We start from the raw sequence: 12,170 nt of genomic DNA on the forward strand, positions 1-12,170 counted from the left end.
GGCATGCATAAATGAACCATCAGGTTTTTGAAAGCAACTGTGCCAGAATTAGCCCCCATGGCTGCTGATTTGAATTGCAAATTCTAGTTATAATTAGTGAACATTCTTGGATCTTGTAAGTCAGGAAACCTTTGCCCCCTTCCGAGAGTTAACCTCTGTTTTCCTGGGTCTCTTCTTTCCTAGGTGCCCCGTGCTACTCCAAACCCCCTTCCCTGCTGGGCCCGTACCCCCGCAACCCGCCCTTTGACTACCCCTGGAGTTTCAACCCATACCTCCCAGGGGCCTTCTCTCTCAATAACTGCCCCAAACTGCCCCCTGGCTCCCTCTACCCCTCCCAGTTTTACCCCAACCCTCTGCAGAGCAGCCTTTCCCAGCTGCCTCACCCCTTTTCCTCATTGCTTCCCCCAGGGGAGGCTGCCGGAGGTGAAAGGGGAGCACCGGGGCAGACTGGCGGGACAAACGGCACAGCGGGTGGTCAGCCGGCTCGGCTCTGCCTGCCGCCCTACCCAGGCGGCCTGCCGATAGGTCGGACTGACATCGGCAATGGGGCGACACTCGGGGAGAGGGAGAGGGTGGAGGCAAACCCTCCCAGCACAGGCCTGGGTCTGGGTTTGGGAGCCGTCAGCCTCGGAGCCGGGACGGGCCAGCAGAGCCCCACCGAGAGGAGGGGTGGCGTGAAGCAGGACCCCGAATCAGACTCAGACCTGGAGATAACGGATCTGAGCGACTGCAGCTCGGACAACGAGAACGAGCATGACTTTGGCATCGGGAAAGAGTCCAGCCTGGTGAGCCGGTCGCCGCTTGTGTTGGATGGAAAGAAAGGGAGCCTGCTTCCTCCTATCACCTCACTCCCCCCACCGGTGTCTCCTCATCCGTTGAAGAGCCTGATGCCCCTTACTCCTCCACCTCCTTCCCTGCCTCCATCACTCTCTCCCTCCATGGCTCTGCATGACAGACACAGGGAGGCAGAGACTCTGAAAATGATCCACAGCTAAGACATTTTCTGATCATGCTGACCGGTCTACGCTCTGATAACTCTCTTCTTCTTTCCTGTTGCAATCAGTCAAATCTTTGTTGACTTCTGATTATTATTTTTCCAGGTGAAGCACTTCAGTCCCCCACTTCTGAAACTGCTGTTTCCCTGTTTGCTGTGTAAGTTTTTTAACTTATCACCCTGCTGTCTCCTCAAGATTAGAATACAATATTTTTAGCTGTTAAGGTGTCAGTTTTTTCATTTGGCCTTTTCTGTTTTGATTTTTCACACTGAGTGAGTGCAAGAACTCTTCAATTTGCTGTCTGTAGTGGAGCTTTGACAAGAGGACAAGGTGGTAAATTGGAGATCAGTTCTGGCTGTAAAAATATGAGCATACACCAATAAATAGGAATAATTAAAAAAATATATAATTTTACAAATATGCATTTGATTTCTTGGGACTTCATATATATTCATATTTAAGTACGTTTAAAATGTAATTTATTAAGACATAGTCAAATGTTGCCATCTAGTGGTTGTCTTCGGAAATACTTTTCACAGGCTTTAAAGTATTCACACCACTTGAACTTTTTCACATTTCGTCCCACTACAAGCACAGACTTTAGTATGCTATTATATTAATTCTTCATTTAAAAAATGCAAGTTTTAAATGCTTCTACAGCTGAAAATCCAAAAAGTGTTGTGTGCATGTGTAATCAGCAACCCTAAATGTAACATTTTAAAACCACCGTTCACTGCGATCACAGCTGCTGGTCTTTTGGAAAATGTTTCAACCACTTTGCTCATCTGGAGTCTTGTTTGGGTTTTTTTGTCACTCGTCTTTACAACATATTTCCAGCTTGGTCAAACTGAACGGAATGCATTCATTAATATCACCATAGATACAGGGTTTAAACAATTCATCCATACGAATCTGAATCATTGTATTGTACCTCTGGTTGTGTGACTAAGGTTGCTGTGCTGTTAGAAGTTGAAACTTTGCTCCAGTTTTAAGTCTTTTGCAGCTTTTAGCAGGTTTTCTCAGAGGATTGACCGTAGTTTAACTTCCCCATCCCTGCTGAAGTAAACACCCCAACATCATGTTGCTGCTCTCATCCTGTATAGTAGGCATGTTGCGTTCAGGATCTTAGTTTTCTGCCACACATAGCACTTTGCATCTAGTTAAAAAATATATATATACTTTGGTGTCATTGAAAATATCACATTCCTCCACATATTTTGAATGTTCCCTACATGTAGGGGTGACTTCTTAAGATAATTTGGCATTAATGGCTTTCTTGTTGCCATGTTTCCATAAAGACCAGATTTGTGGCGTGAACTACCGATAGTTGTTCAGCCAACAGATCGTATCTGAGCTGTGGATCTCTGCAGCTCTTCCAGAGTTATCACAGGTCTTCTGTTGGTTTCTCTGTCAGTTTAGCTGCACTGGCAGGTCTTTGTAGGTTTTGAGGTCTTAATATTAATTTGGTGACAATTGAAGGCTGCTTGTTGCATTGGATTTTTTGTTTGTTTTAGAGGTGTCACAGTAAAGGGGTTATTAAATATAAATGCACACCACACTTTTTGAAAACCATGATTTTTTTTCACCTATTCATTACTTTGTGTTTGATCAAAAACATTTTAATTGAACATCTGGAATTTTGTAATTGCTATGGGACCAAGAAACGTAAGAAAAGGTAAAAGGAGTTTTAATATGTTTTCAACACACTGTATTCTGTATAAACTGATCCTCCAAAAAAAATTGTTTTATTTTTTTTTGTTTGTAAACGCAGTGTTTTTATTCAAATACAAAAATTACATTATTTATTCAGTTTCAACTGTATCACTCTGTGAATATTTATTTGTTGCTGCACTTTTTACCAACAGGAATGAAAAAGACAGATGAGTAAGCTGGACCAGTTTAAAATTTGTATGAATATTTCTGTGTATATATTTTAATATGGTGTACATGACATTTAATTATCATTCCTCTATGATAAGATTTACCTGTATTGTTGTGATTTACTTGAGTATTTAAACATGTTGGAAAATTATAAGCGTCGGTGTATCAAGGTTTAAACTATTAATGGAAGAAGATCTGCGATCTGAAAGCGAAGAAAGAGCTCTAGCTTATGCTTTTTGATTTCTGATTTCCGTCAACCCAAGTTCCAGTAATTGTCCACTTTCATCATTTTTACGACTTGCCCGGTGGGGAAAAAACCTTTGGATTTTAAAAAAGCACTGGAAAACGTATTTTTTCTAGTTAGCATTAAGCCAGTGTGAAGCTATTGTAATTAGTCAAATATTACTGTTATTGGTCTTTGCATCTTTTTAAATTATCCCCAAAAATCTGCTTTGGTTTTTTTTCAGTCGGTGTTATTTTTTTTCCATCTCTGCAGAAACAGACCGTTTCAAAACATTGCAAAAAAAAAACATTTATTTCTCTGACACTGTTGTACAGTTTCTTCATTTGAGCTGCTTTTGGTTTGCCAGACAGTGTCCCTTTCAAGGATCCGTTGTAAAAGCTCTATTGTAAACTTACTGTAAAGCTTTATGTTTTGTTGAGTTGTTCCGGGAAAGGTCACAAGTCACCCTGGTGTGAAATACCAAGCTGTAAATACTGTTTCCTTCCTGTGTGTATGTGTGTGTACACATCACAAAATGACAATGCAGTGAGTCTACTGATCATCTTTGTTTATTTTACTGTAAAGAGGGAAAAAATGAATTTGCAAAAAGAAGAAGAAAAGGATTAATATCTTCAAAAGCAATAAATATTATTCTGGATAGCAGGCTGTTGGTGAGTTTATGGAATGAATGAACGGACTTGTGTGAAAGCAATTAGGGTGACAAAATGGGAAGGGAGCAAACTTTCATTATGGTTCTTCAAGTGAAAGGAGTGTGTAAATACATGGAGAGAAGTGCATTATGTTTTGGTAATTGTAATTGGCAATTACAATTATGCCTACATCATGAATCCAGAAATAACTGATCAAATGTGTGCTTGAGTTTTGTTTAGAAGCCCTTCGTTATCAGTGCACATTTTGTCCTGAATATCTAAAGGGCTTCTGAAAGCTGAACATTTAACTTTGAGCAATTTGTTCTTCATAATTTGTTTTTAAATTATGTTCTATTTCTTCTTCTCCACATTTTAAATATATAGCTCTTTCCTCCTACTTAGTCTACTTTGTTTTACAAATCGGAATTTAGGTGCAGAAAATACACATGCAGAAAAGGGATATTAATTTCAAGTATTTGAGAGTTTCTACAAATACATCTAAAATATTTGGTTTGTAAATCAGTTAACAAAAAATATCCATCATCTTTAAAAATATTCAAAAGCAAAAGAATATTCAAAAGTGTTTGTCTGACTTTTTATTCCTCATTTTTCTCTGATTCATTTATTTTTCTAAATTACTAAACAGAAAATCTGTATGTTAGGTAAAAGCAATAAACAGATCCATTCATAAATTAAATCATCATTAATTGCTGTAGGATATAAAACTGTTTTTAATACAACTCAGTGATAACTACTTCAATAAGTTAACAAGGTAGCTTTGAAATAAAATACAGGTATTATGATAATAATAATAATAATAATAATAATAATAATAATAATAATAATAATAATAATAATAATAATAATAATAATAATAATAATAATAATTGTAGTATATATTATAATTATTCCCAAATATTTTTATTTTCTATTTCATGTAATAAAACATTTTTTTAAAAGTATGTGTAACGCTATGTTTTACATTTTAGCTGTAGCAAGGCTTTTAGGAAATATGGAGACCAATTGCTCACAATGCTTGCACCTTTACAGTTTACAGATCATTGAAATGATCCTTTTCTTTTTATTCTGCAAGGATGCAAATCATTAAAAAAAAATATATAGATTTACCTGATGCAGTTATTCCCTTCTTAGCAGGTCCTTCTAGATACTTTTTTTCAGTTACTTGCGGAAGATTCATCTTTAAATTCATTCATGAGTTGTGTTTATTGAGAACATGTGCCTGACTCCAGGACGCAATTCTATTAATTTTATTTATGTATTTATTTATTTATTTTAGCTTAGAGCTCAAGTCAGCTGTTTCTTCAGGCACTGTAAGTAAAACCCTGGTTGAGTAGGAGCAATGTTTTTCCACAGTGTGGCGCTAAGGGAATGTAATAAACAGGATTAATCAAGAAGATGTTTACTTTGGACACTAAGCCCGGTCAACAATCACAACCTCATCAAACAGCCACATAAAGCAAAGGAATGCCATTCATAGAAAGGAAAAAAAACAATATAACTTATCAAATTAATTAAAGTAGAGTTAGTTTAAATTAACACTAAAATTATGTCAGCATAAGCAATATTTTATGTATATCTTTAAAAAATAGACATAGATGTAAACTATTTTTTAATAACTAAAAAATCGCTCGCTAAATTACATTGTTTATATAATATTCCAGCTTTCCCTAAGAATCTAACAAATTCACCATTCACACTTTTCTATGGGAATATGCGCATTTGTTGACGTGAGCTTGGTTATATTGTATTTTGGCCAAAATAATATGATCATGTACACAAATTTGGGCCTGGAAAACCCAGATGTGGCTCAGGTTGGCAGAGGGATAGGTGGGGACTGTTTACTGTGTAACACAGTGCGGAAACAACTCGTTCACATCTTTATATTACGGGCAAACTAGGAATACACACAGAAACATAAAAGAAACAGTAGTATCGTCTCACAGTAGTATAAAATAAAATGTAACTATTTGCTTAATTTTAAACACCACTTTGTTACTTTTACAGTTTGTTGCAGTGAGCCCCTTTTTTTCTTTGCTTTTTCCTTTTTTTTTGATGTGTACTTCCGCGTAGTGTTTTTTTTTTTTTTTTTTTCTTCCACTGACACTCGGCAACTTTCGAACAGGAAACCCATCAGAACGCTACGGCCGTCGTTTTCTCTATATTAGCCGGTGAGTAAATCATTTAAACTCATTTCCAGTCAACACAATGATCTATTGGAGCTTTTTCGCCTCTACTTGGTGAGTCTAAAGTCGCCATTGGAAGAGATATTTGTTTCTCGGGAGAGTAATGGCTCTGCTCCCCCTCGCCACTCACTCACAGCCCGAGCGGCAGACGGTAGCGTCCACATACAGGAATCCTGTGCTCGGATGGCTGACTGCACTGCAGCTAAATGCATTCTCGTTAATAAACTGCTTAATTTCAACATTTCAGACAGTTCGCATGCCACACGGACGGTTTCTATTTCTGCTTAGCCACTGGACTCGCTGTCAGGAGCATTGTGTTTGCAGACAGTTGGGAGAAAACTTCTTCAGGTAGCAGCAGCGGAGTTGTGTTGTGTGTTTTCTGGATTTATTCGAGTCGGCTTCGGTTTTATCCTAAAACCCACAAATCAGTTTAATATTCCCAAAGGGAGGCTTGTTGTGTAATGGGTTGTCAGTGGAAGGTTTATTGCAGGTGACCTTGTGAAATCTATGTTTTTATCTCCCTCAAATAGTGTCCCCCGCTCGCCCCTCCTTTCTCTGTAATTTATCAAGCCAAAGTAGCTCAATGGAAGCAGGCCGACCAAGGCTCAAAGTTGGCAAAAATGAGAGCTGCGTTCTCCGGCACTGCTCTGAGAACAGTTACCATATGCAGCTACATGTTAAGGGTCTGGGTGTGAGAAAACGTTGGAAGGGAATTGGGGAAAAACTGCCAACGTTCGTACAAGCTGCAGTGCCTTACAAAAGTATTCATGAATTTATCTTCATTTATCCTGATGCACCTAAATAAAATGCATTGCAAACAAATTGTCTGTGTAAAGTTTACCTGTGTGGAAGCTAATATGAGTGAAGTCAGCTGCTGGTAAGGCTCTAGGTGTTTAAGAACAGTTGTGAACAAACGACATTTCAGACCCTCCAGCTGAAACATGATAGTGGCAGCATCATGTTGTGGAATGCTTTTTCTCAGCAGAGGCAGAAGTTGACCATATTCAGCCCTGCTAAGTCACTACGTTATGAAACCATTTACAACCGCATGCTGTGGAAGATAAATGTCCGCCAGCTCTGCACTACAGGAACCAACAATTTTGGACATTTTTATTTGCAAAATAGTTTAAGATGTTAACTGTAAACTGTAAAGGTTCCCATGAATTTGCTTACACGTTTCCATTGTAGCCCTGGCTGTATGTTTAGGGTCATCGTACTCCTGGATGCTGAGTCTGTGTTTAGTCTTTGAACATAGCATTTTTTTTCCCTAGAATTGCTCCATATTTAGCCATGCTCATTTACTATTAAAATCTGACCATCTTTTCTTGTAGTCTTTTCCCACAGCCTGATGTCACAACCGTGTTTCACAGTGTGGTTGGTGTTTTTGCCAAAAATGTCTGTTTTTGTTCCCATCTGTCACAACAGACTACTGCTTGTGGTAAACTCTTAACACACTTCTTATGTCTTTTTTCATCCCAGTCCACCATAAAGGCCACTTTAGTGTAGTGGCCAACTACTGGCTAAATTACATTCACGTTTGCACTTACAGCATGACAAAGGTAAAATATCCAGAGGTATGAATAGATATAGAGATACAAATTTAGGTCAGAAACAAAGACGTTGGCTTGTGATCTTTGTCCTATTGTGAGACCTCTCCTTTTGTGCATGGGATGAATTATTTCCTTGACCCTGCCAGGTTTTGTTCACTCATCAGCCAGGCCGTGGATGTTCTTCTGCAGAGAAGTGTAGTCATTGTACTATATTGCCATTGCTGAATAGAATTTTAATGCCATATCTGTAATTTTAAAACAAGCATTCAGTCACAGTCCCTGGAACAACAAATACCAGATCTAATCAGCTGTTTTTCCCTCAATGCTGTTTTTGCTCAACATGAGAAATTGTGGGTTCCTGCTGCCTTTCTGTACCACTCATCATCAGATCAGACGGTATAGACTGGGCGCCTCAGTGCAGACATAGGTCAATAATCTGTGTCTATGCATAATTGATTGTCAGTGATGATTTTTGCCTTGCGAAACCTAACGGACGTCGCTTCCTTCAGCGCTGCAGAGGGTTTCCTGCCTTCACAGGAAGCTCCAATTACTGTTCGTCTAGCAGAGCAGTTTCATTATCCGATTGCCGTCATCGACTGAAGATTCAGTTGGTGAGACGCTGTGGGTTAAGATTTTATTAATCATACGTTCCAAAGAAAAGGTTGTGGAGCCAGTTTGTCACTCTTGTGTGAGTATTTCTCCTGAACTTCTGTCAGGGCAAACTGTTTTAATTTTTTCCCTTTTGGATGTTTAGAACGATTGAGTCTGCTCGTTATTAGCTGTTTGGGAAGGGTGTTGGTTGGCGCTGGTGGTTTTGGAGACTGTGACGTGTTCTCAGCCAGGCGCTGCACTCGAGAAGCCCCATGTGAAGCAGGCCCTGCCACTTCCTGTTGCACTCTGTCAGACTGGAAGGAGCGCTGCACTTGTCATCTCTTTTCTTTTACCCATGCTCTGCAAGTTAAGGCTTGTCTGGAACCCAAAGGCTACCTTCGCTTCCTTTTAAAGGAATGTTGGCTATTTATTTTGAGCTGCAGTGCCGCTCTTCCCCTTACCTCTACCCCCAACCTCCCTGTCTCTCGCTCTATCCATTGTTATAGACCTGCATAAACTCGCCCACATCAACTGCCTCTCAGAAAGTAGAATGATGAACCTGCGTAGTACCACTGCAAGGCGTAATAGTTGTCAGCCTCAATGAGAGATGCCCAACAGCTGGAATGACAGGTAAGGGCACCCACAGTTGAACAGCCTGGGGGTGTCTTGAGGGCCTGGAGCTGTGCTGCAGGAGAGCTAATAATTTACTGTAGTCAGGCACGGACTTCAAAGTGAACGCAGGTATTCTTCTCTGGCTGCAGTTAGTTTGACGAACAGGCAGCAGATAATGAGAGACAGAACGGACCGGGCTGCTCCTCTCGTCTCCGCGGGTCAGCACCGAAGTCCACTGATTCCTCCTGAATGAGCTCAGTGTTCGGAGTGGGGGTGAAGGCACAAATAAGCATGCAGGGGAGTTGACGGGAAGGTGGTTTTGCCATGCTGCACCTACAACAGAAGTTAAAACCGATCTAAAAACCACAGCTGTTCTCGGTGCTGTTGTGAGGCAGCAAGCTGCAACGTGCCACAGTGTGTTTCTGCAGTTGTTTGCACAGATCGCTCATGGATTTAAATGTACAAAAGAAGATTTGTGAGCGGTTAGTTAAGTTGTTAAAGTAGATCATTTTGATTTGAACAGTCTTTGTATTAGTATTAGAGTACAGAAAGTATTCTTTCACAGTTTGGTTTATTATTTTGTGATTGACCAACACAAAGAAATATTTTTTTGTAGAATGGATGGAGAAAGATGAATTGTTTTCACTTTCCTTAAATTAATATCTAAAAAAATGTATGTCTTATACTTGGATTCAACCCCTTGTTTACACCTAAATAAGATCCACTGCAACCTGCTGCAGTTTAGAAATCAGCAAATTTATACATTTATCTTGTTGGCCTTGAAGGCTAACACTGCACTTTACACTGAACCAGGTGTCCCATTGTTGAGATATGGAATGACAGCATCATCCTACGGGGAAGCTTGTCTTTGTCTGCAATCACTGAAGAAAACCTGATAGAAGCTAATAACCATTTGAGAATGGGGTCAAGGTTCACCTTCCCACAGGACAGTAATTCTAAACATGTGATCAGAAAAGCTGCAGAGTGTTTTCTGTTGGAGCATATTATTGTGTTAGAGTGTCCTAGTCAAAGTTCAGATGTCAATCAAATAGAGAATCGCTGACAAATCTAAAAAAAGGCGTTTTATAAATGTTCTCCATCCAATCTGACAAGAACTTTCTTGTTAAAAGAATAGGCAGAAAAGTTCAGTCGTTTAGAGGAGAAAAGGTGACCGAGAGCTGCAGAAACAATCATTATTTATGATTTTAAATAATGTTGACTCAAGCATTGATTACAAAGTTATGCACTATTTAATGTTAATCTTTCACATAAGGTCTCAATAAAATGCACGGTCAGTGGTTGTAGTGTGCCAGAACGTGGAAAACCTCCAGGGGTTGGTGAAGCATTGTTTCATGGTTTGCAGATACTGAGGTATAGATCTATTTATAGGTATCTATGCATTACATGTTTGTGCTTGCTGGTTGAGTTGAACTTTGAAAAATATTGTCAGACATTTTATGGGAGGAAGTCATATTGAGGTCAACTGCCTCTTTTGTCCATTAGAGCAACAGAAGTAGACAGAACAATGGAAATAATGTCAACCCAGAACAGGGGACATGCCGCCACAGGTGAATGTAGTAAATTTAACAATGACTGAATTCCTTTTAAGCTGCTTCATTTTTATTATCCTGTTGTTTTTTTTTTATCTAAATGGCCCACTGCAGATGCTTTGAGGATGTGATGAGGTTATTTAAACAGCTTTTAAAAGGTACTCCAGATGAAACTCTGACATAAACGTCTCACATTGATAGACTACTTGGAATAATTTGAGCTGACTTTGTTTTTTTTTTTAGTAACTTTGGATACCTTCCCATTAACCAAATAAAAAACAGGAAAGTCTTGTTTGTGTGACTTTATTTTGCTCTATCTACGCTTCCCTCGTCTTCTATGTAGCCTAGGCTGTTACTCTGTGGATATAATTTTGATCATTGGCGCTACAGCAGCGGATTTATTACGTAGAGTTTAACACCATCATTTTGCTGTTGACACATTCTGACTTCAGGCCACAAGAAAATAAATGCATCAATTTATTTACTTTGATTCATTCACCATTTTCTTTGAGTACTTTTCCCCTTTCAGCAAGCTTATCAGATTTGTTGCAGTCAATCACTATTTGCTGAAACTAGAATTGGCTAAAACAAACAAAGCAACTATTTAAAACCTTAGATGTAGATCATGTTACATTGTGTGCTGATTTGGTAGGTTCTTTAAGTTCGGTCATTGGGAAACAACCCGAAGAGAGGAATATATATTAAAGTAGAATATGTTAAATGGCTACTAGCACTGTTTTTAAAAACTTGTTCTTAGATAGGGCCAACTCCAGAAAAAGGGCAGACCACCAAAACTAAACAGGTCAGATCAGAATTTCCTGAGATTTATTGTGCAGTTGTTGTATGTAGGAACAAAAACTGAATACCGGCACTCAATTTAAAACAAATCTGCAAAATTTGGCCTCAGCCAACTCTATGTAGATTAATCTTCTTTTCCTTTTTTTCTTTGAAGAATAAAGACTGTTGAGTCACACCTCCTTGTCCAATAGACTCTGTTTTATTGGGGACCAAAATTACTTTTGTTACATTTTCAGGCCCAGTTCACTTTCACACTGCACTGTCGAATGATTCAAACTAATTGAAAACCTATTCACCCTCTCACCTGTCGTGGAGCTGAACCAAGAACCACCAAAGGAAATAACATGAAAACCTCTGAAGAAGAGGCGAACAAAGTGTAAACAACAAAATGGAGTAGTCCTTGTAGGAATTCTCTCTCTCTCTTTGCTAAAAGATAACAAGCCCTTTCTTCTGCTAGCGCTAGACTCACGTTTGTTTTGGTAATATTTAAACAGAATTCCCTGCGTTATAGTATTCTTCCTGCTTTTGGAGCAATCTCCGGTCTGCTTAGCACGCACATATGCATTCAAACCACACCGGAGTTTATTTAAGCTAGACAGAGACTGAGGTTTTAAGGTGGACCAGAGTTTTGCTGTTTTGGTCCACATCAGAGTTTAATTAAACATTCACACTACCCCAAATGAACCGGACTTTCTGGCCAAACGGACTAGAGTTCAATTAAAGCCGACTAAACAGGGCTGGTGGGAATGCACCTTAGTAAACCTTTTAAAGCTTTTAATCACATGCACTGCCTGGTTGGCAACATTTGATCCTCTTTCAAATTATTATAAAATCCCATTTTCTCACCTGTTCTCAGAGCCGTCACTAACCTTGATCTGTCTCTCCTGCTTGTCATAAATTATAATGCACAAGCTCTGCATCATATAGGTAATATTTGACAATAATAATCAATGAAAGCATGCTCATCATCTATTATGATGATTTCCTTCCTGATACCTTCATGAGGCAGGAATCTGCTCACACAAGACCCTCAGTGTATTCACCTGCCAGTCTCTGCTGTTGAGTCAGATAAGGAGGCCCGTTCACCTCACAGCATGTGTGGTCGAAGTGTTTGCA

The 12,170-nt window shown here is 39.2% G+C and overlaps 2 protein-coding genes across 11 annotated transcripts in view; both read left to right on the plus strand.

Moving 5' to 3' along the window:
- Positions 1–3,704, plus strand: part of LOC102216679 (ETS translocation variant 3-like protein) — a 66,057-nt gene extending 62,353 nt beyond the window's left edge. For all 5 annotated transcript variants that reach the window (XM_023330420.1, XM_014472333.2, XM_023330422.1 and 2 more), the window contains exon 7: positions 184–3,704. In XM_023330420.1, coding sequence (XP_023186188.1) covers positions 184–995 — 812 coding nt within the window. In that variant the 3' untranslated portion in view covers positions 996–3,704. The remainder of the gene's footprint in view (positions 1–183) is intronic.
- Positions 3,705–5,837: 2,133 nt separating this feature from the next.
- The window catches only part of arhgef1 (Rho guanine nucleotide exchange factor 1), a 51,260-nt gene continuing 44,927 nt past the window's right edge, over positions 5,838–12,170 (plus strand). For 5 of the 6 annotated variants that reach the window (XM_023330309.1, XM_023330312.1, XM_023330311.1 and 2 more), the window contains exon 1: positions 5,838–5,938. The gene's annotated coding sequence lies outside the window, so the exon portion shown is untranslated. The remainder of the gene's footprint in view (positions 5,939–12,170) is intronic. The other variant, XM_023330310.1, reaches the window with a different exon arrangement.

This window comes from Xiphophorus maculatus, chromosome 3 (genome assembly GCF_002775205.1).
Source record: "Xiphophorus maculatus strain JP 163 A chromosome 3, X_maculatus-5.0-male, whole genome shotgun sequence".
NCBI classification, from domain to species: domain Eukaryota; kingdom Metazoa; phylum Chordata; class Actinopteri; order Cyprinodontiformes; family Poeciliidae; genus Xiphophorus; species Xiphophorus maculatus.